This window comes from Hypomesus transpacificus, chromosome 2 (genome assembly GCF_021917145.1).
Source record: "Hypomesus transpacificus isolate Combined female chromosome 2, fHypTra1, whole genome shotgun sequence".
Lineage (NCBI taxonomy): Eukaryota > Metazoa > Chordata > Actinopteri > Osmeriformes > Osmeridae > Hypomesus > Hypomesus transpacificus.
The window spans coordinates 1,464,934-1,489,541 of NC_061061.1; the positions used below are offsets into that span (position 1 = coordinate 1,464,934).

At 45.5% G+C, this 24,608-nt stretch overlaps 2 protein-coding genes across 2 annotated transcripts in view; both read left to right on the top strand.

The window, feature by feature from the left end:
- The first annotated feature begins 93 nt into the window (after nt 1-93).
- Nucleotides 94-12,608, top strand: rrp15 (ribosomal RNA processing 15 homolog). The gene is made up of 5 exons (XM_047037086.1): nt 94-163; nt 587-957; nt 5,790-5,887; nt 11,347-11,542; nt 12,096-12,608. The coding sequence occupies exons 1-5, from the start codon at nt 115-117 to the stop codon at nt 12,234-12,236; spliced, it is 855 nt and encodes a 284-aa protein (XP_046893042.1). The 5' UTR covers nt 94-114; the 3' UTR covers nt 12,237-12,608.
- A 2,152-nt stretch (nt 12,609-14,760) lies between these two features.
- tgfb2 (transforming growth factor, beta 2) overlaps nt 14,761-24,608 on the top strand; it is a 38,111-nt gene continuing 28,263 nt past the window's right edge. The window contains exon 1 of the mRNA XM_047037072.1: nt 14,761-16,130. Coding sequence (XP_046893028.1) covers nt 15,785-16,130 — 346 coding nt within the window. The 5' untranslated portion in view covers nt 14,761-15,784. The remainder of the gene's footprint in view (nt 16,131-24,608) is intronic.

Genomic DNA, 24,608 nt, shown 5'->3' on the forward strand with positions numbered 1-24,608 from the left:
ACTGTAGTTGCCCCCTTGTGGACAGGTTGCAAGGACCGGAAACTTTCTTTACATTTCAACACGGAATGGTTTTACTGTTGCGCTGCACTTCGCTATTCAGTTCCGGGTACAAAAATGGCAACTGTAAAAGAAACACATGTGAGAAGCTCGTCTGAGTTATTAGGTAATGTTAATGTATTTCATTTTCATTTATTCGTTTGAATGCTTAAATTACAGTTGTGTCTGCTTTCATCACTTTGTTAAATAGTTGACCGTTGCAGTCTCCGCTCTTTACAGCCCAACTGGACTCTTCAGTTAGCTAGCTATGTAGTTGGCTAGCTTGCTGGTTAGTTAGCTGGCAGTGGATTTTTCTGATACGAAAGCATACCACGCAGGCTAGTTCAGGACGTGTAGTAAACCAGTCCAGTAGCTACTTAACCATATTATATATCCATAAACTTAGACTAGATGTCAGGGTGAACTAGCTAGTTTGATTGATTTTGCCACCACCAGTATTGCCAGATTACTGTGCTTAATAACTGTGCTTAATAAATGTGTGTTGAAGTTAGCCCGTGCTGCTAACATCAACTTCTTGCTTCTTTCTCAGGTGACGCAGAGCACCGGAAAGTTCGCAGCGACAATGGCTCTGCCGGAGAGAGTGATGGAGAAGAGGAGGAGGGAGGGAGCGATGGAGGGCCGTCTGAGGACGAGAGGAGCGAAGGAAGCGAGTCTGACGATGGAGGAAAGGAAGGAGAGAGTGAACGAGGACAGGCGGAGGAGGAAGATGGAGTGAGCGGGTTGGAGGAAAATATGAATAGTGAAGAGGAGGGTAACCCTAATGCGGGCTGGGCCGAGGCCATGGCCAAGATCCTGCAGAAGAAAACTCCAGCCAGCAAGCCCAGCATTCTGCTGAAGAACAAGCAGCTGGACAGGAGGAGGGAGCAGGAGAGGAAGGAGCAGCTGGAACGGAAGAAACAGGCAAGAGACATTTTACTTTAATTCTTTCAGCAGAAACAACATATTAGTGCACTAATAGATAACAGCTGAAGATCAAGTATCAGCCTCATTATAGCAGTGTTATGAAGTCAAGGAATGGTCTCTATTTACCAGGTACATCTCAGCTGGAAAGTATGGTGAACCACAGTGCAACAAGAACATTTCAGTTACTTAAATTCAGTGTAACATTGCAATTACATTAGTTAGCTAATAAAGACATGGTGAACTACACCAAGCACTTATCCAAGTTGTGAAAGATACATTTATCCCAAAATATGTCTGTTTGATCCATTGATTACATTCCCTGGTATGCAGTCAGCGATGGGTGTAGCTCAGTGGTTAAGCATGTGACTGCAGGTCAAGAGATCGCAGGTCCAAGTCTAAGGCCGAATCCCAATACTCCCCCTTACCCCTTCCCCTTAATTTACCACTAGCCCTTGGCCCTCGAAAGTAAGGGGTAAGGGCTACATAGCCCTAGGAAATGGGACGCCACTTGGTTACAGGTAGGCTACGTCGTCTATGTATCGATATCTCCAAAGCAAGTAGTGTTATGCACTGATATTAAACAAAATTCGCTGCTAATGGAGTTTACTTAAAACTGTAGACATGCTAGTCAGAGAAATGCGGGACTGTTGTACAATTCAACACTGTCGCATTAGCGTACCAAACTAGCGATTTTTTTCAAATATATATGTTCAGGACTGTGTATAACACAAAACAAGACTGTCATCATTTTTTTATCTATTAATTAAGCCGAAAATATTACATTTATCGGACTCTCTGGATGATCTGGCCGCCGTTGTTGCCGGTCGCGCAGGATTCACATAGCCCTAGGTTTCAAGTAAGCTCCCGATCTTACTTGGTTTTAAGGGGTGTATACCCCTTAGTCTTAGCCCTACCCCTAGCTCAAAAAGAGTTTTGGGACACCACTAGCTCTCGAGGGAACGCGCAAAACTAAGGGGAAGGGGGAAGGGGTAAGGGGGAGTATTGGGATTCGGCCTAATACTGTGTGCTAAATTAACACAGTGTTATTATTGTGTGTTTGTGTGGAGATGCTGTAGTGGTGCTGTGTTGCTGTAGTGGTGCTGTGTTGCTGTAGTGGTGCTGTGTTGTTGCTGTGTTGCTGTAGTGGTGCTGTGTTGCTGTAGTGGTACTGTGTTGCTTTAGTGGTGCTGTATTGCTGTAGTGGTGCTGTGTTGCTGTAGTGGTGCTGTATTGCTGTAGTGGTGCTGTGGTGCTGTGTTGCTGTAGCGGTGCTGTGTTGCTGTACTGTTGCTGTAGTGGTGCTGTGTTGCTGTACTGTTGCTGTAGTGGTGCTGTATTGCTGTAGTGGTGCTGTGTTGCTGTAATGGTGCTGTGTTACTGTAATGGTGCTGTGTTGCTGTAGCGGTGCTGTGTTGCTGTACTGTTGCTGTAGTGGTGCTGTGTTGCTCAGGAGTTTTCACCAAGGAGTACATAAATGAAAACATTTAAGAGCACACAAAGAAATTTAGGAGCACATTGTTTTTTTATTGTATTCGTTTATTAAACATAACTTAACACAGGGGCGTTGTTAGACCCTTTTTACAGGGGCATGTGCCCAGTATAAATCTGCTGTGCCCCAGGAAAATCTAAAGTTTGAGTTTTGACAAACCGAAAACACAAAGCTTGCATTAACTATACATGTCCCTGCCAAAGCTGTAGGACTGTCCCCGACTAAGATTTTCTTTGGTCGACCAAGACTCGACTTAAACGTCTGAATCGACGAATCGAACTTTGAAACGCTTAATAATAAATAAATAAAAACGTACAAACATTTTCACGATCTGACTCAATGGCTGCTGGACATTGCAGATTCAGCCACTAATAGCCTACTAATAATAAGACTTGTATCACCAGTCCTGTTGTAACCGAATGCCGATGGTATTTAGTATTTCTTACAATGTTCTACAAATAAAAAATATTGTTTTGTTTAACATGCAAATCAACAGAGCGCGCTTATCACTGCCTGAAAACTTGCATGCGAACTTGCGTATAAGCTGAGTGGGGAACGTTGCAACAGAGAAAGATTTTGTTGTCATGGCTAGGGATGGGTATCGTTAATTTTTATCGCTATCGATACCATTTTCGAGACTGCTTAACGATTCGAGTCTTTATCGATACTACTATCGATACTTTTCTATTTCGTAAGTAAAACAGATGTAAAATAGAACAAAGGGAACGTGTTGCTCTCAGGAAGAGGCTGGCTAAAAGGAGCATATATAGGCACAATGAGTCTTGACTCTGGCTAAATCTAAATCTGTCCACTACAGATGTACTATCCACAACCTGGATGAGTAACTAGACTGTGATTGTTGGTTAACGAAAAGTGACATTGTCAAGCTCATCGACTTTATGAAAAGTTGAACACGTTTCAACGAAAGGCACCTGGTATAGCTAAATGACCAGCTAACCAAACCCAAACCTTCCTTATCTTATCCCTATTTTCTTCTGTCTGTTTTTGTTTAACACGATGCTTAAGCGTCCCACAGAGCCATGCTCGCGGTGACTATGTTTTGAATGATCAGCAGCAAGGGGCGGGAGGCTAGTCTTTACTCACACACTGTGAATGAACTGAATTGGCTTATTATTGTCAACAATGGAGACTTGCTACGAAGTTGGGGTGCGCTCACCAGAGGATTGTCCTGCAAAGGCAGCTGGAGTTTAGCCTGGTCCTAACCAGACCCTCGTACATTTCATTTGTACAGAGGATCTCTATTGACAAACGTTAACTTCCTTGAAGGCGGGTCCGCTGTTGAAGTTTAAAACTATTGGATCCACCCAGAGCCACTCTGATTTGCCATAGCCAATCGCAAGCGTTCGCCTTAGCCAACTCCTTCACCACTACTGTAACGGAGCTAGCTGCGTAGTTGGAATATCAAACTTTTCCCGAACCCCGTGGGGAGGAGGGCCACAACATCATGGCCACCAACAAAACTCAGCAAGGAATGTTCTTGCTCCGGCTTTAACCTATATTCGGCAGCGTTGCCACAACCGCAGAATAGTTTCGCTCGCATCTTTCTCCGCCGCCATTACTGAACTACTCAAACAAGTGCACGACATTAACGTCATCGTTCTCAGCCACTCCCTTTGTTCGCTGATTGGACCTACAAAAAATGTGTTTCTGGAAACCGACTTCAGAACCGACATCCCTGACCTAGTACAGAAGCAAAATCCAAATTGAGCGGAAGTACGTAGGAGGGCAGAGCCAGGCTAGCTGGAGTTGGCACCTTTGCGACTCGAAGACAGTCGAAGTACTGCATTTTATCTTTATCTGATGCACAACGTTGAGGTGCTAGTTCATTGCAGTTGTGTTCCCCCCCTTACAAGCGGGGAGTCAGATGGCTGAGCGGTGAGGGAGTCGGGCTACTAATCAGAAGGTTGCCGGATCGATTCCCCGCCGTTGTGTGACGTTGTGTCCTTGGGCAAGGTTGTACCTGGTCTTTAACCTTGGATCTAGAAAGGTAGCCAGGGTCAGTGTACTTGTCATTCAAGTAATCGAGAACCTTGTCCTGATCTCTTTGGTCAGTCCTGATCTCTTTGGTCAGTTCTGTATCGTCCTTGCTCAGATCGGGAAATCGCACACGCCTGTGGTCCGGGAGCGTTTTGGACACCTCTCTGGAAATTGGGAATAAGAAATCAAAATAATAGTTTGAAAAATAATCAAATCACAATACAATAATAATAAAATAATTATATATAGAAATCACAATACAATATAAATCACAATCTGCTATAATTATAACAATGTAGTGTACAACATGGACACTGGACATTACAAATCAAATATACATATACCGTAAAATCCTCAAATTGTGGCCGTGGTCTTTTATTTACTTAGGCTGCAAAGTGCACAGGCCTTAATTAGGGGCAGGCCTTTATTTCTATCTAGGTACGCTACGGCTCTTCAGAATGTTCCAAAAAGTTCAGTTGATTTAAACGTTCGTAGGTCTGAATGGGTCAGAATGTGCGGACCGTCCGCAAAGTCTTGTCTGGCTCTGTAACGTGGCAAATTCTAACTGAAAAGTGCAGAGAGAGAGACTCACCAAACATTTAAAAAAAAAAGTTTCCACTAGTACGTTTATGACGTTGACTATTCAAAAAACATAAAAAATAAAAGTTGGATCACTAATGTGGATGATCACATCAAAACCCAAAAAGGGAAATGCTATATAGCCTTCTGTTTATACCGCCACCACTTAATAACTTCTGTTAAACTTGAGGCTGTCAAACGAACGACAAAATCACTCAGGAAATGCTGTCACGCTAACCCTATAGCTACCATGATGCGCTACCACTCGTTTCTTCAAGTTTTATATCGGACCATTTCTTCTTAATTTCTGCCATGGTCCGGTTCTCTGAACCCACAGCATTGATGGCCCTATAATAATAATGATAATTTTATTTGTAATGCACTTTAAATTTAGCTAAATCTCAAAGTGCTGCAGGTTAAAAACAAGAAAGGGCGCAAATAGTGAAAGTTTTCCACTCTGCCGACTTTCTTTTGTCACTAATACCCGATGACAGGCCGCCAAACGGGACACATTTTCTCGCCTCCACCTCTGTTGTCAGAACCTCGATCTCACAGTCACCGTATTTCTTCGAATAAACGCCGCGGCGTTTAACGTTCATTTTTGGTGCAGCGTTTCTTCGAGTAATTCAGACAACGAAATGACCTCAGGAGCTGTAATGGTGCTGTGTTGCTGTAATGGTGCTGTGTTGCTGTAATGGTGCTGTGTTGTTGCTGTAGTGGTGCTGTGTTGCTGCTGTAATAGTGCTGTGTTGCTGTCCGTCAGGTGGAGAAGAGGAGAGCCTGGGAGGACATGTGCAGACAGAAGCCTGACGTGGTGAAGGACCGAGAGAGTGAGAGGTCCCTTCAGAGGATCGCTACTAGGTCGGCCAGACACACACGCACTCTCTCTCTCTCACACACATGGTGGATGGTATAAACGTTATAGAAATATACCGGTATGAAGTTGACCTACAATATGGATTTTGACAATGGCGTGCTAACCACGGTAGAGCCGTCCAGAAAAGCAGCCACATTCACACCTGGCACAAAATAAAATTACCATCAGAACTTTGACACAAATATTGCAATCTACCGTATTTTTCTGAAAATAGCTGCATCGTGTATAGCCGCACCCCCCCAGAATGAGCACTTTGTGTTTGTAAATCGGAGTATAAGCCGCACTTTGAAAGCAAGCAATGTTACCATTGCGCCGGCTACCGTTGAGCGGACCAATGCTCACGATTGATTACTTGCCCAGACACACTGTCACAGCGGACAGCTTGGATAGCCATCTAACTACACAACATCCTCAATCAGGGTGAACACTCAAATTATCTTAACTATAGACCATAGCATTACACATATCAAAACAGAACGAATAGAACTCCAAACAATGCTTATTTAACTAAGCTTATGTCCTTAACTTAGTAGCTTTTCAGCTTGCCGCAGGGCATTCTGGGTACCAAGAGCAATGCATGAGTATAGGCGATCTTACAGAATTGTGTAACACACTTCGGTTGTGGATAGTATGTCCAGAAATAAAGCCAAGTCACTCATTTAGTGGCAGAATTCATTGTTATGGCTACAAAATTATTTTAGATATAAACCCCTCAAAAGTTCAGAAACGTTATTTTGGTCAATATATTCGTCCCCTTCAATAATACCAATTGGTATTATTAAATATAATCGCTGAAAAGCCTGATTAGTCACCTTTACAACGAGTTACAACTTGTAAAGGTCGTACATTTTTGGAACACAGCTAACTGTGTGGGTAGTGCCCCCTCCAAAATTGCCTAAATCCCCTGCAATATTCTTCTGTTGGTATTCACTCTTGTTTTGAGCTTCAAGTGTGATCAGCTTGGGCGTGCTGTACATGCCAGAGTGACCAACGCAAACATGTTGGCTGACTTGCAACAAATCCTGGTTGAGGAATGGGATGCCATCCCACAGCAGTGTGTGACCAGGCTGGTGACCAGCATGAGGAGGAGGGGCCAAGCTGTTGTGGCTGCGTATGGACCTTCCAGACCCTACTGAGTTCCCTAACAGTGTAAAATGAATTAAGTGTAAAAATAGCCAGTGTGTTGTTTTTACCTTATTACTTTCCTTATTACTAGAGTGCAATCATCCAATCCACCAAGCAACTCAAAACGAGAGTGAATACCAACAGAAGAATATTGCAGGGGATTTTGGCAAAATGTTTTGGGCCGCTACCCACACGGTTAGCTGTGTTGCTCATTCCACGAATGCACGATCCTTACAAGTTGTACCTCGTTGTAAAGGTGATTTATCAGGCTTTCCAACGATATAATATACAATAACACGTGGTATTATTTAAGGGGAGGAATAATCGACCGAAATAACGTTTCCGAACTTTTTTTGAGGGGTTTAGTATAAGTTTAGCTAGCTTGAAAGTCCTGAGGATAGCCTACTGTAGCAGACCTTTCAATGTGACAACGGACAAGGGTGTTTTGTCCCTCAGGAGTTGCCGTAGGCTTGATGCTGAAAGCATTACGTGAAATCAGTGAGGGCTGTTCGAATGGCGATGTCAAGAAAAGCAGTGGTAAAATACAAGTTAGGAAAAGAGACAGCGTCCGTGTCTTATTGTCCACACAATTATATCTAAAACAAATTTACAAAGAGCTTGGTTACACTACCAAAGTTAAATTAGTAATGTTGTTAGCGATGTTAGCGTTATTTTGCTAGCTAGCATATAACATTTCACTGGGTCTTGCAGCTGTTTGATTAACTGAAATGAATATGACATGTTATGTTCTACTAGCCATTTGCCTACTTTAGCAAGTCACTATATTTCCAAGCCTTGATAGTGTACTGCAACCTTCTTTGCGCCACGGACCGGTTTCATGTAAGACATATTTTCACGGACCGGCAGGGGCGGACTGGGAGGAAAGATAGGACCTGGACTTCGATCCAAACTGGCCCCCGTATAGGTCTACGCCACCACACTTGCCCTGCTAATGCATGCACATTCTGGGTTTGATGTGATCCTAGTGACTTTCACATCTAATGCGAGCGCGGAGAGCGCAAGAAATGTTGTTGTTTTTTGCTGATTTGAGTGAAGAATAGTTTTTGAAGCTTTATGTCAAATAAACATAGGCGTTTTTCAATTGGTAAAACCTTGTCTAGTGAATGTGATGTTGTCTCTTAATCTTTCAGCCCAATCTTTACGTTTCTTAGCCTTTTCTCCATCGTTATATTACTAGCTAGCTTTCGATCTGTCAGTCCCACTTTTATGTGTAAACGAGGCTAAGCTACGACAGTGACACCCAAAGTGCGTTCCTTATATCCAGTTTATTCTGTGATTTAGTTTGATTGCTGTCACGGCAGAAAATCCCGCTTCCAAAGGATGTTGGAAATGGAAGCAGGGTTTTCATTGCTTTTGTTGCAATCTCAGGATATTCAGCCTTCATCCAAAACACCAGCGCAGGCTTCATTGAGTGGTAACTATCACCTGTCATGTGTCAAGCGGAAGAGACGCGTGTGATAGTTACCGCTCAATGAAGGACACAAACTTGCTAAAAAATGAGTAAACAAACGTCTTTACAGAGAATCCAGTCATTTTTCAGAATAAAACGTCTTTCAGACTGATAATCAATGAAAAGGAAATGATGTAATTCTTATTTTTTCTGTGCGGACCGGTGGTTGGGGAATGCTGGACTATAAGCCGCTTTGAAATATAAGCCGCACAAGAACTAACATTGGAGTACAAGCTGCGGTTTATTTTCTGAAAATTACGGTATGCACACGTCGCAAGCAGTCCTTCACATCCTCATAACCAGTACTGCACAGATGGAGGAAAGCCTAGTTTTTGGGCTTTAATGTTTGGTTTCTATGACTCAACTTCCAACGTTGTAACCTTTTGTTACAACAAAACCAAACCTTTTTGACGGAATTCGTCAATCTTAGAATTTTTTTCCACCGAATCCTACACTTGTGCTACGCTGGTCGACGTAATGACGCCGCCATTGCTTACAGGAAGGTGTTTACGTAGGTGGACCGTTAACAATAGGCTGTGAGAACGTGTAAATGGAACTGAAAGAGCGTTGTTTGGCAATACTTTAAATCAAAAGAAGGCGATTCAAGTCGAGCTATATGTTAGATTTGTAATGCCGATTTGTCTCGTGGTAGCCAGGACCCCTAGCCTGGCTGCCAGCCCAACTTAACCCCACCCACAAAATAATTTGGTCGGGAAGTTGGGTCTGGAGGGGCTCGATTGCGGAAAAACTATATCCGAACAAGAGCTGTTCGGACCAATTAAATTGTCAGGGCGGGCTTTATACGATGATGGACAGATGATCAACAGTAACGTAATCAACAACGTCACCAAAGAGCGCTTGGGTTGAATTCGTTTTCAACAAACAACATATTACGTTGCTCTGATTGGTTGTAGGTCTATCGAATTGAGCGAAGAGGCATTTGTTTTACGAGCTCGGTTGACACACTTCCCATAGTCACAGCCCAACGGAGTTATCAGACTCATATTCTGACTAGAATTATGAGTATGACAACGTCAGGCTACAGGACCCCCAAAAATATACAACATCGGAACTGATGAGATATTTGCGAATAAGACACCCTAAAGAAGTTCAAGAACATGAAAATTCAGTAGGCCTACTCAGTCTCCAAAATCCAGAAACTTCAGGTACAGCACAGTTACACCAGACGACCATTACCAGCTTTGCTAGCCCTACACCAAACCAACAGTGGGCCTCAGATCACCCAAGAGCCAAAGCCATTCATGCAGCAATTGGGAAAATGATTGGCATTGACTTGCAGCCTTATAGCATAGTGGGAGACACTGGATTCAATGAGCTACTCATTCTGCATGAGCCACAATACAAAATCCCCTCTATGCGCTTTTTTGCTGACAAAATCATCGCTGAAATGCATGAATCCATTACTTCCCGCATACAAGCTCACGTTGCTGAAGCACAGGCTTTTGCATTTACATCCAACATATGGACTTGTGAGTACACTACACAGTTCTACATCAGTGTGACCTCACATTGGATTGATGATGATTTCCAGCGCACACATGCTATTCTTCGATGTGAAGCATTCGATGGAAGGCACACCACATTAAACATTTACTTTACATTTATGCATTTAGCAGACGCTTCTATCCAAAGCGACTTCCAAGAGAGAGCTTTACAAAAGAGCATAGATCACTGATCATAACAACGAGGTAGTCCCAAACATTGCAAGCTGCCAAAAAAAAATTTACTGTCAAAGGTACCAACTGGACTCGCCTCTAATTACATTTACATTTAGTCATTTAGCAGACGCTAAAAGTGCCCCCGAGTGTCGCGTTGCGTCGCTACCCACAATGCACCACACAAGCGAGTCGCCTGGCTCCATAGAAAATGAATGGAAAACATGTTGTCGCTCGCATTGCGTTGCTGCAGTGTGAACGCACTGTAAGGTCTCCGAATAGGGTATGTAACATTGGTTGGGTTGAAAATGGCCCGGGTGTTGTTCTATGCCCCCAGATAGATCCTCTGAAATCTTCCCGGGTAAAAACGCTAGCTTTTCTCCTTTTATGGTATGCTCATTAATATTTAGATAAGCTGCGCGCTGATTGGTTGTTTGTCAATGAGTGCGGTAGATGAGCCGCAGCGGTGCAAATTGTATTCTATTCAAACAAATGGACTATAAATGTTAAGAAAAAGGAATACATCATGATATATATAAATGTATATACCGTTACCGTCCGTGCTTTGAAGTTTTTCCCATCCCGCCCAGCTCTACTCTCACACACTTACAGGCGTGCATTCACTCCCTCTCACACACACTGTCACACACACTCCCTCTCACACACACTGTCACGCATGTGGTTGTTGTGCCTCAGCAGGATGTAGACCTGTAGAACTCCTGCCAGATGAAGAAAAGAAAGTCCTTAAATTGAGCTCTGTGTGTGTGTCTCGTCTGTGTGTGTGTCTCGTCTGTGTGTGTGTCTCGTCTGTGTGTGTGTGTCCCGTCTGTGTGTGTGTCTCGTCTGTGTGTGTGTCTCGTCTGTGTGTGTGTGTCCCGTCTGTGTGTGTGTCTCGTCTGTGTGTGTGTCTCGTCTGTGTGTGTGTGTCCCGTCTGTGTGTGTGTCTCGTCTGTGTGTGTGTGTCTCGTCTGTGTGTGTGTGTCTCGTCTGTGTGTGTGTGTCTCGTCTGTGTGTGTGTCTCGTCTGTGTGTGTGTGTCCCGTCTGTGTGTGTGTCTCGTCTGTGTGTGTGTGTCTCGTCTGTGTGTGTGTGTCTCGTCTGTGTGTGTGTGTCTCGTCTGTGTGTGTGTGTCTCGTCTGTGTGCGCGTGTCTCGTCTGTGTGCTGTCCTCAGGGGTGTGGTGCAGCTGTTCAACGCCGTGAGAAGCAACCAGAAGACTCTGGATGAGAAAGTGAAGGAGGCGGGTGGTTCAGAGAGGAAGAAGGCCAAACTGCTGTCCTCCGTCTCCAGGAGAGACTTCATCAGCGTCCTGCGGGGGGCCGAGGCCGGGGGCACCGCAGCCGGGGGGGCCACCACCTTCAAACACACGGTGGGTTCTGGTCCTTGCCCCAATGAGGGTAGCTGTAGGTCTCTGTGTGAGATGCTGCTGAAGACGAGGGCCTGGCTCCTGCATGGTCTGGTGTAGTTGCTCTGTCCATCCTGAAGATGGCACTGTTGTCTACTGGATGTTGGGAGTGACAGTTGTAGTTTTCTGGACTTTCAGAACTTAAGTCAGTTAACACATTTATAACAATATTTCTTTGCATGGTTGAGCTGTTAGGTGTCTTGTGTATCTGTGATGTGAAACATAAATACATCTGTGTTTATGGTGTGTGTGTTTGTATTGTTTGTCTGTGTGTATGGATTTGGTGTATTTGTGTGTGTATGTCTTATGTCATAGTGCACTATCCTATAACAGTCATATTGCACTCTTATTTAAATTTTTATACAGTATTTTATATCTTACATTGGATAGTTTTGTTTTATAATTATTTGGACTATTGAAATGTTTCTCAATTATTTATATTCACAATAAATTCCTTGTTTGTGTGAACTTACATGTCGAATAAAGCTAATTCTGATGTGTGCGTGTGTGTGCACAGGGAGCAGAGGAGAAGCCAGTGTGGAGTGTCCTCAGGGATGATTACATGATGGGTGCCTCCATGAAGGACTGGGACAAGGAGAGCGAGGAGGAGGGGGTGGAGGCCAGCGGGGGTGGGGACTACAACAGCGGGTCAGACTGACCCCTCCTCCCCTCCCTGCTTCCACCCTAACTGTTTCATGAGCTGCTCCCTCATGGTGGTTGGTCTGACCAACACCTGTCTGACCCACACCTGTCCAGTTTGGGGGACTGGAGGTGACACCCAGACAGACCCCTGTCATCTCCTGCAGAGTCTGGCCCCCTCCTTCAACCCCTGCCCTGCCTGCTGGCCCGGAGGAGCCCAGCCTGCCCTGGGGGGAGACCAGCCTGGGAGATGGCATCTGAAGCCCAGTAATAGATATTAAATGTTGTTTAACAGCCTGTTAATTAACACCTCCTATGAATCCTGTACATAGACCCTTATTTTGTTACTCATGTGCCTTTTTTTTTTTTTAATAAAAAAAAGGATCTATGCACCCAAGACAAGTTGTTATCAGTATTGAATGTTAGTATTCAGAGACATGCTGTCTGTGTTGTGTTCCTGAGCCAGTAGGGTTAGGGTGTAGCAGAGGATGGGTGTTCCTGAGCCAATAGGGTTAGGGTGTAGCAGAGGATGGGTGTTCCTGAGCCAATAGGGTTAGGGTGTAGCAGAGGATGGGTGTTCCTGAGCCAATAGGGTTAGGGTGTAGCAGAGGATGGGTGTTCCTGAGTCAATAGGGTTAGGGTGTAGCAGAGGATGGGTGTTCCTGAGCCAATAGGGTTAGGGTGTAGCAGAGGATGGGTGTTCCTGAGCCAATAGGGTTAGGGTGTAGCAGAGGATGGGTGTTCCTGAGCCAATAGGGTTAGGGTGTAGCAGAGGATGGGTGTTCCTGAGCCAATAGGGTTAGGGTGTAGCAGAGGATGGGTGTGGAGTTCAAGTCCAAGTCTTATTTGTCAGGTACACAGAACAACACAAGGTTAGACTGGGCACTGAAATTCTTAAGACAAGACAATGCAAGCACCTGGCAAATAATCGACTATACTAACCTTAATACTAAAACTTCCTAAATTACAGATAACAATAGATGGTACACTATACTAACCCTAAATGCACATAAAACCTGTTTCAACCGGAGCCAACAGGGTTAGGGTGTAGCAGAGGATGGCTGTTCGCTGCAGCTCCTTCAATGCTTCTTTGTAAAAACATGTTTGCTGAATGAAGAAGTTGCTGTTAGGAGACTTAAAGTGAGCGGTCAGGGTGAGCAGCCTGGATGGTACTTTGCTCTGAGGCTGTAGGAGAGTGTATTCTGTTCTCTCTGATGAGCAGGTTTTTGGGTTAGGGTTAGGATTAGCAGGTGTTTGGGTTAGGGTTAGGATAAGCAGGTGTTTGGGTTAGGATAAGCAGGTGTTTGGGTTAGGGTTAGGATTAGCAGGTGTTTGAGAGACATGAACTGTATCTCCCCAGCTCCTTGACCCCTTTAACCACAGACACACCCCATACACCCACTCACACACACACCCACTCACACACCCAATCACACACTCCCCACCTACACTTCACACACACATAACCAACCACACACACTCCATACACAACCCCCAACACACACCCCCCACACACGCACCCCACCCACCCCCAACACACACACTCCATACACAACCCCCAACACACACCCCCCACATACATACTCCCTCTGCTACACCCCACACACTCCATACACAACACAACTCACACACATACACCACACGTACATTCTCCACGCCCCCTCACACACACACACACACACACACTCCCCACACACACCTCTATTGCTCTCACATCTGTCTCTGTGGTACTGATTTAGTGACCACATCTGGTTCACACCAGTGGTCTGGATTCTGAGCGCCTGGGGGGGTGGGGGGGTCTGAGAGCCTGTCACACCTGATGAATGGCTGGCTTTGGGGGGGGGGGGGGGTCTTTAAAAAGGAGGGGCAGGAATAAAGGTTTGGCAAATGATGAAAAAAGTGGGAATTTTCTGAGGAGCATAAACGTAAATCAACCTGGCACACCAATGGTATTACTGTGGGAAAGGAGAGGAGAGTGGGGCAGGGAGAGAGGCGAGGAGGTGTGAGGAGGAGAGGAGAAGAGAGGCAAGGAGGGGAGAGGAGAGTGGATGAAAGTAGAGGAGAGGAAAGGAGGTAAGAGGAGGAGGAGAGAAGAGTGGAGGAGAGGAGGTTCCTGTCCCTGGGGGAGGGGGGGGGGGGGTGTTAGTAACCATATCATAGACAACACATTCTTAGTCTTCCCCACTCCTGGAGCCCGCAGATAATGTAAACTCATTGACATATTCCTTTATTTGACCATTCAACTCAAACACAGCATTCCTCTGGAAGGCCAACGTTACTATTCTCCCTGCTGATTCATTTATAAATTACTTTTAGGCCTAAAGCATCTTATTTTGTCCTCTTAGAACCAACGCCAACACATTTTGAGTGAGATATGATGTCTAATTGGCGCATATAGTAGGCCTACTCCTTCAAAGTGCTGTGTGGACGTCAAACGATCCTTCTGGCGTTAGGACCCCGTGGTGGCACTGTCCCGTTGGGCATGCCGAACACTCATATTTACAATAAATCGTCTCGTAACCTGGAGTTGAAGGAGTCCCCCGGTCCGAAAGTGACTAAATTGACCACAGCTTCAAATTGTAGAAGGGGGAGCACGAGGCTGAGTTAGTCTCGTATAACCCACACCCTACCTAACCCTAGCGGGGCTGAGTTAGTCTCTTATAACCCACACCCTACCTAACCTTAACTTTTATAACTATTCTGCAAGCGGCCGTGCGTTGATGCTGTCCCCTGGCGTGCGTAACGCAGAGGACCATATCGTAACCGATTTTTAGTGAGGGGAAAGAAGGACACGGGGAAGCTCTGTTAACTCGTTATAGTTTTTGGGATACTTCTCGATAATAGTCAACTTACTTCGATTTTTTTACACCTTGTTTTCACTGTCCTGCAATAGACTGAGACGCATATGTTAAAAACACAGTTACGTTTTCTCTTCCAAATCGACTCGCTTCTCGTGCCAGGACGGGTTAACCTTCTTCGTCAGGGAAGTCAATGCACAGTTCATCAGGATTTTAAATCTCCCTTCACACAGAAAAATCAAACACGGACTTGTGTCGAGCGCGGAACTGGCCACAGTTGGGAAGCACAGCGTTCTGATGCGGGGCGCAAACCCGCGGCACGCTTTACGTCTGTGTTGTTCGGCTGGATATAGCGAACTCGTTAGTTTTATGTTGTTGTTCTTCAAATAATTGTTGTGCTTAATTTGAGAGCGGTTTAGTGGGCGTTTGGTTAGCTTTACGCACTAGTTGTTGGGGCATTTATTATGAAGTTATAGGGAATGTCATATTACTGCTTCCCCCTGCGGCGCCTTTATAACGGATTATACAGATCATTTCGCTTTCAAGGTACATTAATGGATTTTCAAGTGACATTTAAGGGTTTCTGATACTAGAAACGACGTCTAGAATAACAGGCTTCGGCAGGCACATTAAGTGTAAATATTTCTTCCTTTTTCCATTTAGGGTAAATAATGTAATTGTTTTTTTCAATTTTCTTCTCACATCTCGTTTAGTTCATTTTTGTAAATAACAATTCAGAAGGCTGCTGCATTATTTGATTTGATGAAAGATGAACTACTACATTTTAAGTCTAATCTTGACCTTGGATGTAGCCACAGTGGCTGTCAGTTTATCAACATGTAGTACGCTGGATATGGACCAGTTTATGAAGAAGCGGATAGAGGCGATCAGAGGGCAGATTCTGAGCAAGCTGAAGCTCACGAGCCCCCCTGAGAACTTTCCCGAGCCCGAGGAGGTGTCTCGGGACATCGTCGCCATCTATAACAGCACACGGGACCTGTTGCAAGAAAAAGCCAACGAACGGGCAGCGACGTGCGAGCGCCAGCGGAGCGAGGAGGAGTACTACGCGAAGGAGGTGCACAAAATCGACATGCAGCCCTTCTATCCCTCTGAAAGTAAGTGTCTGTGTCTCTGTGTGTGTGTGTTTTCGTGAGCGCGTCCGTGTGTATGTGGGCTCACGCGTAACGATTTAACACATTTTTCCCAAACGTGTCTCTATAAAAAGGCATATTTTACCCCAGTAGCAGTGAATGTCTAAATGATTTGCAGTTGTCTCTTTGTGTGTATCACGTGTGTTTGATTATTTTGGAAAAAAACTATTCCCTGTCTTGGCCCAGGCTAGGGAAACCACAGCCTCTGAGAGAGAGGCCATACATCAACCCAAAAGTAGCCTGACGTGAACTTCTTCTCTTGAGATAGGTGGAACGGTTTCCTCCAGCCGGGCTCCCGGCGCCGTTGTGAGAAGTTGTTATTGTATAACTAGCAGGCAGCCCGGGCGTCGTAGACTACAATGGGTCACTGATCTAACCTTGGTCCCTTTGCGCTCCCTGAGAAAGGCTACCTTGTCTTTGGTATGTGGGTAAACATGCAGCAGTTAAGTTTATTAATGTTATTTTATAAGTCCGCCTGTTCCTGCTTGTGTCAGTGCATGCGGACAAAGACAGCAATATACCCCCACACCACCGTCTAACAACAGAAAGGAAGACAAAATACTATAAAATAGGGCACAGATCGTCAGTTTTTACTCTTTTACAACATTGTGTGCCTGTGAGAGAGAGAGCATGAGAGAGAGAGTATGAGTGTGTGAGTCTGTGTGTATGACCATTTACCCATAAACTTTAAAGTTTGATAAAAAGTTATGTGGCAGCTCAGTCCAACTCAAACTCCACAATTACACAAGGTTGCGTTTCCACAGCCACTCACAGACCTAATAAGCCTGAAAACTGATAACCTTTACACACACATGCAGACTGTCAATCTAATGATTGAAAGGTATATTTATTTTATATTTATAAAGTATATTTGATATGCCCTAATGTATATTTGATATGCCATATGGTATATTTTATATGCCAGTAGGTATATTTATTTTATATACCCAAATATATATTAATTTTATATGCCCTAGGGTATATTTATTTTATATTCCCTAAGGTATATTTGATATGCCCTAAGGTATATTTATTTTATATGCCCTAAGGTATATTTATTTTATATGCCCTAAGGTATATTTGATATGCCCTAAGGTATGTTTTGCATAAAATGTTATGCTTGGCCCTGCCCATTGTATAAATATCCTTAATATGAATAGGACTGTCTTGGAGCCAAGTGCAGGCAGGAATGCATTCACAGGATATAAATAATACTGTGTCAACATCTCAAGAAAAAGGACAGATTATTTTAAAATAACGCCTTATTAATCTCAACTTCTAACGTTGCAGTACTCCTGCCATCTCAGAGACCTGTAGACGGGGAGAGGAGGAGTGAGGGAGATAAAGAGGGTGAGAGTGAAAAGAGAGAGGAGGGGGAGGTGGGGGGAGTGAAATCACCAGTTAGCCTGGGACTATGTGTGGTACCACTCTTCTCTGACGGCAATTGGAGACTCAGTTTTCGTGTCTGTGACTCAGTGTCAAAGTGCCAGTTACGTAACAATGCTCACAGACGGAAACACACAAGCACACAAACACTAATTACCCAACCCACTCAACTATACACGTACACACACACCCTCATACATACACCCCCTCACACATCCCATCCCCAGTCAAAGTTAAAACAGTATGTTCCAACCTCTCTGGGTCTCAGCTGTTGAAGTTTCTGAGCCCAACTTACATGCTGCTTCCTGAACACACCTTCAGCTCCTTGTAACCCTGAACACACCCTCAGCTCCGTGAACACACCTTCAGCTCCTTGTAACCCTGAACACACCCTCAGCTCCCTGAACACACCTTCAGCTCCTTGTAACCCTGAACACACCCTCAGCTTCCTGAACACACCTTCAGCTCCTTGTAACCCTGAACACACCATCAGCTCCCTGAGCACACCCTCAGCTCCCTGAACACACCTTCAGCTCCTTGTAACCCTGAACACACCCTCAGCTTCCTGAACACACCTTCAGCTCCTTGTAACCCTGAACACACCCTCGGCTCCCTGAACACACCCTCAGCTCCCTGAACACACCCTCAGCTCCCTGAATACACCTTCAGCTCCTTGTAACCCTGAACACACCCTCAGCTTCCTGAACACACCTTCAGCTCCTTGTAACCCTGAACACACCCTCAGCTCCCTGAGCACACCCTCAGCTCCCTGAACACACCCTCAGCTCCCTGAACACACCCTCAGCTCCTTGAACGCACCCTCAGCTCCCTGAACACACCTTCAGCTCCTTGTAACCCTGAACACACCCTCAGCTCCCTGAACACACCCTCAGCTCCCTGAACACATCCTCAGCTCCCTGTAACCCTGAACACACCCTCAGCTCCCTGTAACCCTGAACACATCCTCAGCTCCATGGACACACCCTCAGCTCCCCGAACACATCCTCAGCTCCTTGAACACAGCCTCAGCTCCTTGAACACACCCTCAGCTGCCTGAACACATCCTCAGCTCCCTGAACACACCCCTCAGCTCCCTGTATCCCCAAACACATCCTCAGCTCCCTGAACACATCCTCAGCTCCCTGAACACATCCTCAGCTCCCTGTAACCCTGAACACACTCTCAGTTCCCAATAATCCTGAACACATCCTAAGCTCCCTGGACACACCCTCAGCTCCATGTATCCCTGAACACATCCTCAGCTCCATGAACACATCATCAGCTCCTTTTAACCCTAAACACATCCTCAACTGCCTGTATGCCTGAACACATCCTCAGCTCCCTGTAACCCTGAACACACCCTCAGTTCCTTGTAACCCTGAACATACCCTCAACTCCCTGAACATACCCTCAACTCCCTGAACACACCCTCAGCTCCCTGAACACACCCTCGGCTCCCTGAACACACCCTCAGCTCCCTGAACACACCCTCAGCTCCCTGAACACACCCTCGGCTCCCTGAACATACCCTCAACTCCCTGAACACACCCTCGGCTCCCTGAACACACCCTCAGCTCCCTGAACACACCCTCAGCTCCCTGAACACACCCTCAGCTCCCTGAACACACCCTCGGCTCCCTGAACACACCCTCAGCTCCCTGAACACACCCTCAGCTCCCTGAACACACCCTCAGCTCCCTGAACACATCCTCAGCTCCCTGTAACCCTGAACACACCCTCATCTCCCTGAATACATCCTCAGCTCCCTGAACAGATCCTCGGCTCCCTGAACACACCCTCAGCTCCCTGCTGCTCCTTTCTGCCTGTGAACACAGTGACCCCCGTCCAGGTGGGGATGGGGGGGGGGGGGCGGGGGGGGTTAGAGAACCCTGGTGTCTTCTCTCTACTGAGTCAGTTGATGTTAGGACATTATATGTACCCAGTGAGAGAGAGAGTGAGTGAATGTGTGACTTCTACGAAGAGGAATTTAATCTATAGCCTACTGGGTGAAGTGCAGCTTCATTCAGCAGCAAGGCTGGGGAGTGTTTTAGCGAAGGACCAATTCAGTCTGAATGTTGACAAGATTGACAGCCGCGTGTGTGTGTATTTGTATGTGTTTGTGTGTGCATGTGTGTTTGTGATGTGTGTGTGTTTGTGTGTTGTGGGGGAGGAGTGTGAAGAGTAAATGGATATTATAAGGAGGCAGTTGAAGGTTTTGTCACCAAGTAAAGTCAGATGGCTCTTGAGGTTAGGGAATGGGCTATTAATCACAAGGGTTTCTGGTTTGATTCTTGGCCGTGCCAAATTACGTTGTGTCCTTGGGCAAGGCACTTCACCCTGCTTACCTCGGGCGAATGTACCTGTACTTACTGTAAGTCGCTCTGGATAAGAGCGTCTGCTAAATGACTAAATGTAAAACAAGTTCAATGTTAACATCCACTTATACCTGGAAAGCCCAACCTCCCCCACACCAAGTTTCACTGGGGGACGAACTTGGCTTAACCACTAACCTGTCATGATGTGGAATTACAGAGCAGTTCTTACATAACATTGTTTCACTACAGGTATGGTTATGTAGCTACATGGTAGGAATTGTAACCTTCATGTAAAGTGTTGCCCAAGATAAATCTAAATGTTCTTGGGTCTCATTTATAAAGCTTGCGTACGCACAATATGGGGCTGAAAATGTGCGTACGCCACTTTCCACGCAAAGGCTGTGATTAATAAAAAACAAACTTGACGGGAGAATGTGCGGTCCTCCACGCAAACTCAGACCCTCCCGTAGGCCTACGCACATTTTGGAGAAAGTGGGAATTGGCGACGCAGATGACTGTACTGTAGTCAGACTGCAGAAAGTACATGTGTGAAGAACGATTACTCGTAATATTTATATATTTAGTTTTCCTCACACACGTTTTTTTTTGTTGAGTTTTCGGGCTCCACCAATAGGCTAACAGTGTCTGAGAAGTTGTCATGCGCCATGATTCACCGTAAAGAACAATCGCATGCCAGGGTCATGATGACATACTAGATTAGCAAATCCTACGCACAGTTTTATAAATGAGACCCCTGGCCTTGAAAGGACATTGATCCGACTGTGACACCTTCTGCTAGATGTGGGCAAGCTGCCATTGTGAAACTAAAGGCCGATTTATACTTCTCCGGCTCCGTTACGGACAGACGCACGCAGAGTCAGACGGATTGGTTGAATTTATACTACTCCGACGGCTCTGCGTGCTGAAAGCAATTCACCGCCAGAACGGTAGATAGCGCTGCACTGCGATGCTAGCTATGTTATCGAAACGTCAGAGCAAATTTACAAATGAGCCGTTTCATCAATAAAATAAGCACATTTTCAGCAACTACACTGCCAATTTCTCGTCACATTTTAATTCAGATGCTGATTTACATGTACTGTTTAGCTGAAATATGAATAGTAAAAACAACAATGGCGGTCAAAGGATTCTATTTTCTTGTTGGTCACGGCAACCCTGCTCCCGCCCCTGACTCAAGCAGTTCTTAATACGGACCAATCACAGCCAAGGGGTGTCCGTAAAATGACGGACGGACAGATAGTCAGGAAAATCAGGAGGTGCACGCAGAGCTCTGCGAGGGGCTCGGAGAGGGCACGGGGAGGGAGTTCCTTGACGGAGAGGGCGTTCCCTGTGTGCGTGTCCGTAAAAACGCAGAAGTATAAATTGGCCTAAAGCTCCCAGTTCCTAGAGTCCCCCAGCCTGGCATGTCCCTCTAGGGTCCACAGAGCATGCATACATACACAACAGACAGACAATATGCACACACACGCCCACACAGACATATGCACACACACACACTCTTGCATGCACACACACAGACAGCACACCCACCAGAGTGTGCAGCCCAGCTTGAAGCCTGCAGATCCCAGGTTCAAATCCTCCCCTGTACGTCACGTGTGCTGGGGTGGTGGCAGTGTGCTGGGGTGGTGGCAGTGTGTTGGGGTGTGGTGGCAGTGTGTTGGGGTGTGGTGGCAGTGTGTTAGGGTGGTGGCAGTGTGTTGGGGTGTGGTGGCAGTGTGTTAGGGTGGTGGCAGTGTGCTGGGGTGTGGTGGCAGTGTGTTGGGGTGTGGTGGCAGTGTGTTGGGGTGTGGTGGCAGTGTGTTAGGGTGGTGGCAGTGTGCTGGGGTGTGGTGGCAGTGTGTTGGGGTGTGGTGGCAGTGTGTTGGGGTGTGGTGGCAGTGTGTTAGTGTGGTGGCAGTGTGCTCGGGTGTGGTGGCAGTGTGTTGGGGTGTGGTGGCAGTGTGTTAGTGTGGTGGCAGTGTGTTGGGGTGTGGTGGCAGTGTGTTGGGGTGTGGTGGCAGTGTGGTGTGTGTGCAGAAATGTGTGTGTGTGCAGATATATGTGTGTGTGTGCAGAAATCTGTATGTGTGTACAGAAATGTGTGTGTGTGTGCAGAAATGTGTGTGTGTGTGAGTGTGTGCAGATAATTGTGTGTGTGCAGGTATGTGCAGAAATGTGTGTGTGTGTGCAGTTATGTGTGTGTGTGCAGTTATGAGTGTGTGTTCAGTTATGTTTAACCCTAACCCAGTTATGTCTGCAGTTGTGTGTATGTGTGTGCAGTTATGTGTGTGTGTGTACATGTGTGAGATGATGAAGCAATACAGAGGCTTGTCAACATATAGGCTACTTTAAACAATGAAAATACTTTGTCATTGAACAAAAAGTCTCCTTGATTCTTTGTATTTCAAGTTGACCTGGAAAACTGATGAAAATATTCCAGTACAGCTTTGGAGGAAGGTACCTTATTTCCTATTTGTTGCCTTTGCTAACCAACCCTGTACAAGAATGTCCCACATGTGTCAAGGCTTGGCTACAGTGAGTTTGCTTTCTGCATAGTCTACTACTCTCCTTTCCACTATTATAGTCTACTACTTTCTACTAAGGACGGTAGGCTACTATTATGTGTTTATCCTTAAGAGTTTCTAAACACGTTTTTTGTATAGATAAGATCAACTGCTGGGCCTGCTGAACCTATACCTCTTCCACAGATACTGGTCAGGGAAGCATTACTTCTGTCTCTGAAGACCCTTGGGGCTGGTGGGATAAACACTCTTTGTATAATCTGAGCACCTTCATCCACCACAGGGTTGCCAAAGAATCGACACATCATAATTGATTGTAACTTGTCTAGATGGTTTGTCAGCAAGCAGAAATGCCTGCATGTGATCAGCGTGTGTACATGTGTGTGTGATGGATGTGTCTGGTCTCTCGCCTCTATGCTCCTGTAAATAAACAAAGTCGTGTGCCGTGTGGATTTGTGTGTGTGTGTGTGAGTACAGGTGCGTCTGTGTGTATGCAGATACGTGTCCAGATATGTGTGTGTGTGTGACAGAAAAGTGAAAACAGCCAAAACATAAAGGGCCCTATCTTACTTTTACGCATTTAGAAGATGCTTTTATCCAAAGCGACTTCCAAGAGAGAGCTTTACAAAAGAGCATAGGTCACTGATCATAACAACGAAGTAGTCCCAAAGATTGCAAGCAGCCAAAACATGAAGCATACATAATGAAAAAAACTAAACAAGTACCAAAGGGAAGACCCATAAGAGCATGCAGTTATACAAGTTACAAATTAAAACAACATGAACCACAAAAAGTGCAAGACTGTACCTGTAGAAGAACAATCAGCAGTGAAATGTTTCACAGCGAGTACAAGAGTTAACTTTGTAATAACTAACCTACAAGAGCAACAAGTCTCTCAATAAGAGTCATTGTGATCCTGGAGGAAATTAACATCAGGTCCAGCCAAGCATTCCTAAGTGCCGTTGTACTCCCGGAACAAGTATGTCTTGAGCCTATCTTGCACCGAGCGCAATTGACTTGGTCAACGACGCAAGTATCATTCCTGGTTGGCACTCGACTTATAGCAGACTTTTCCCTCCTTAGAAGCACGTTGGTAAATAAGGGAATGACTTTGCGCAATAAACATATACGGGTGTTAAATTAAGTAAAAAAGTACAATGGTTAAATTAATTCTGAGAACTAAACAATTAAAAATATAACAATTAAAAAAAAATATATATATAAAAACAAGAATAAGAATTTGAATGAGCAGCATGAGTGGGCAACTTTGTGCAATGAGAAAACTGCTCTGCCTCATACAATGTCACTTCTCTATCTGTTACGGCCCTGATGAGAACGTCGGTCTCCTCGGCTGTGAACCATTCCTCGCGTGAGCCTGGCAAATCCGCCATTAAAATAGCAATCCGCCATGGAACAAGCGTGCCTACTCTTAAAGGGAATGTGAGATGACGGTCTGATTGGTTTATTGCACGTTACGCCCAAACCACACCCATTATTAATGTAGCTATTTCATACCAACCCATTTTAGACTTGCGCCAAGCACGTCCCGCCCACAAAGTTTCTTGCGCTTTGCGTTTTGATAGGTAGTTGAAAAGGGCCCAAAGACTAACAGAAGGGGCGAGCCGAGTCCAGTTCTGGAGGTCCAGTTCTGGAGGTCAAGTTCTGGAGGTCCAGTTCTGGAGGTCCAGTTCTGGAGGTCCAGATTTTTGTTGTTGTTGCACAATTCAAGCAGCATCGCCGTGCAGGAAGAGGCAAAAAGCCAACTGGGCTTATTTGAAGCCTCCACCTATATAATATTAAAATATTTTACAAAACATAAAATGAAGTATGCATAAAATAAACAACAACGAAAAATAGTATAACTGAGTTGAGTGTGTGTGAGTGCATGTGTGTGCATGTGAAAGTAAATTTTGGCTTGTGTTTGTTCAGGGATGTCCACACTACCACACCCAGAGGCTCTGGACTGGGGTTGCAGTGCGTGTGTGTGTGCAGGTGTGTGTGTGTGAGTACGTGTGTGTGTGCAGGTGTGTGTGTGCAGGTGTGAGTGTGTGTGAGTACGTGTGTGTGTGTGTGCAGGTGTGTGAGTGTGTGTGTGCAGCTGTGTGTGTGGGCAGGTGTGTGAGTGTGTGCAGGTATGTATGTTTGTGTGGGTGCAGGTGTGTGTGTACTGTCTTTCCTATTTCATACGTTCCATTCCTACTCTCCTCCTCTGTGATGGA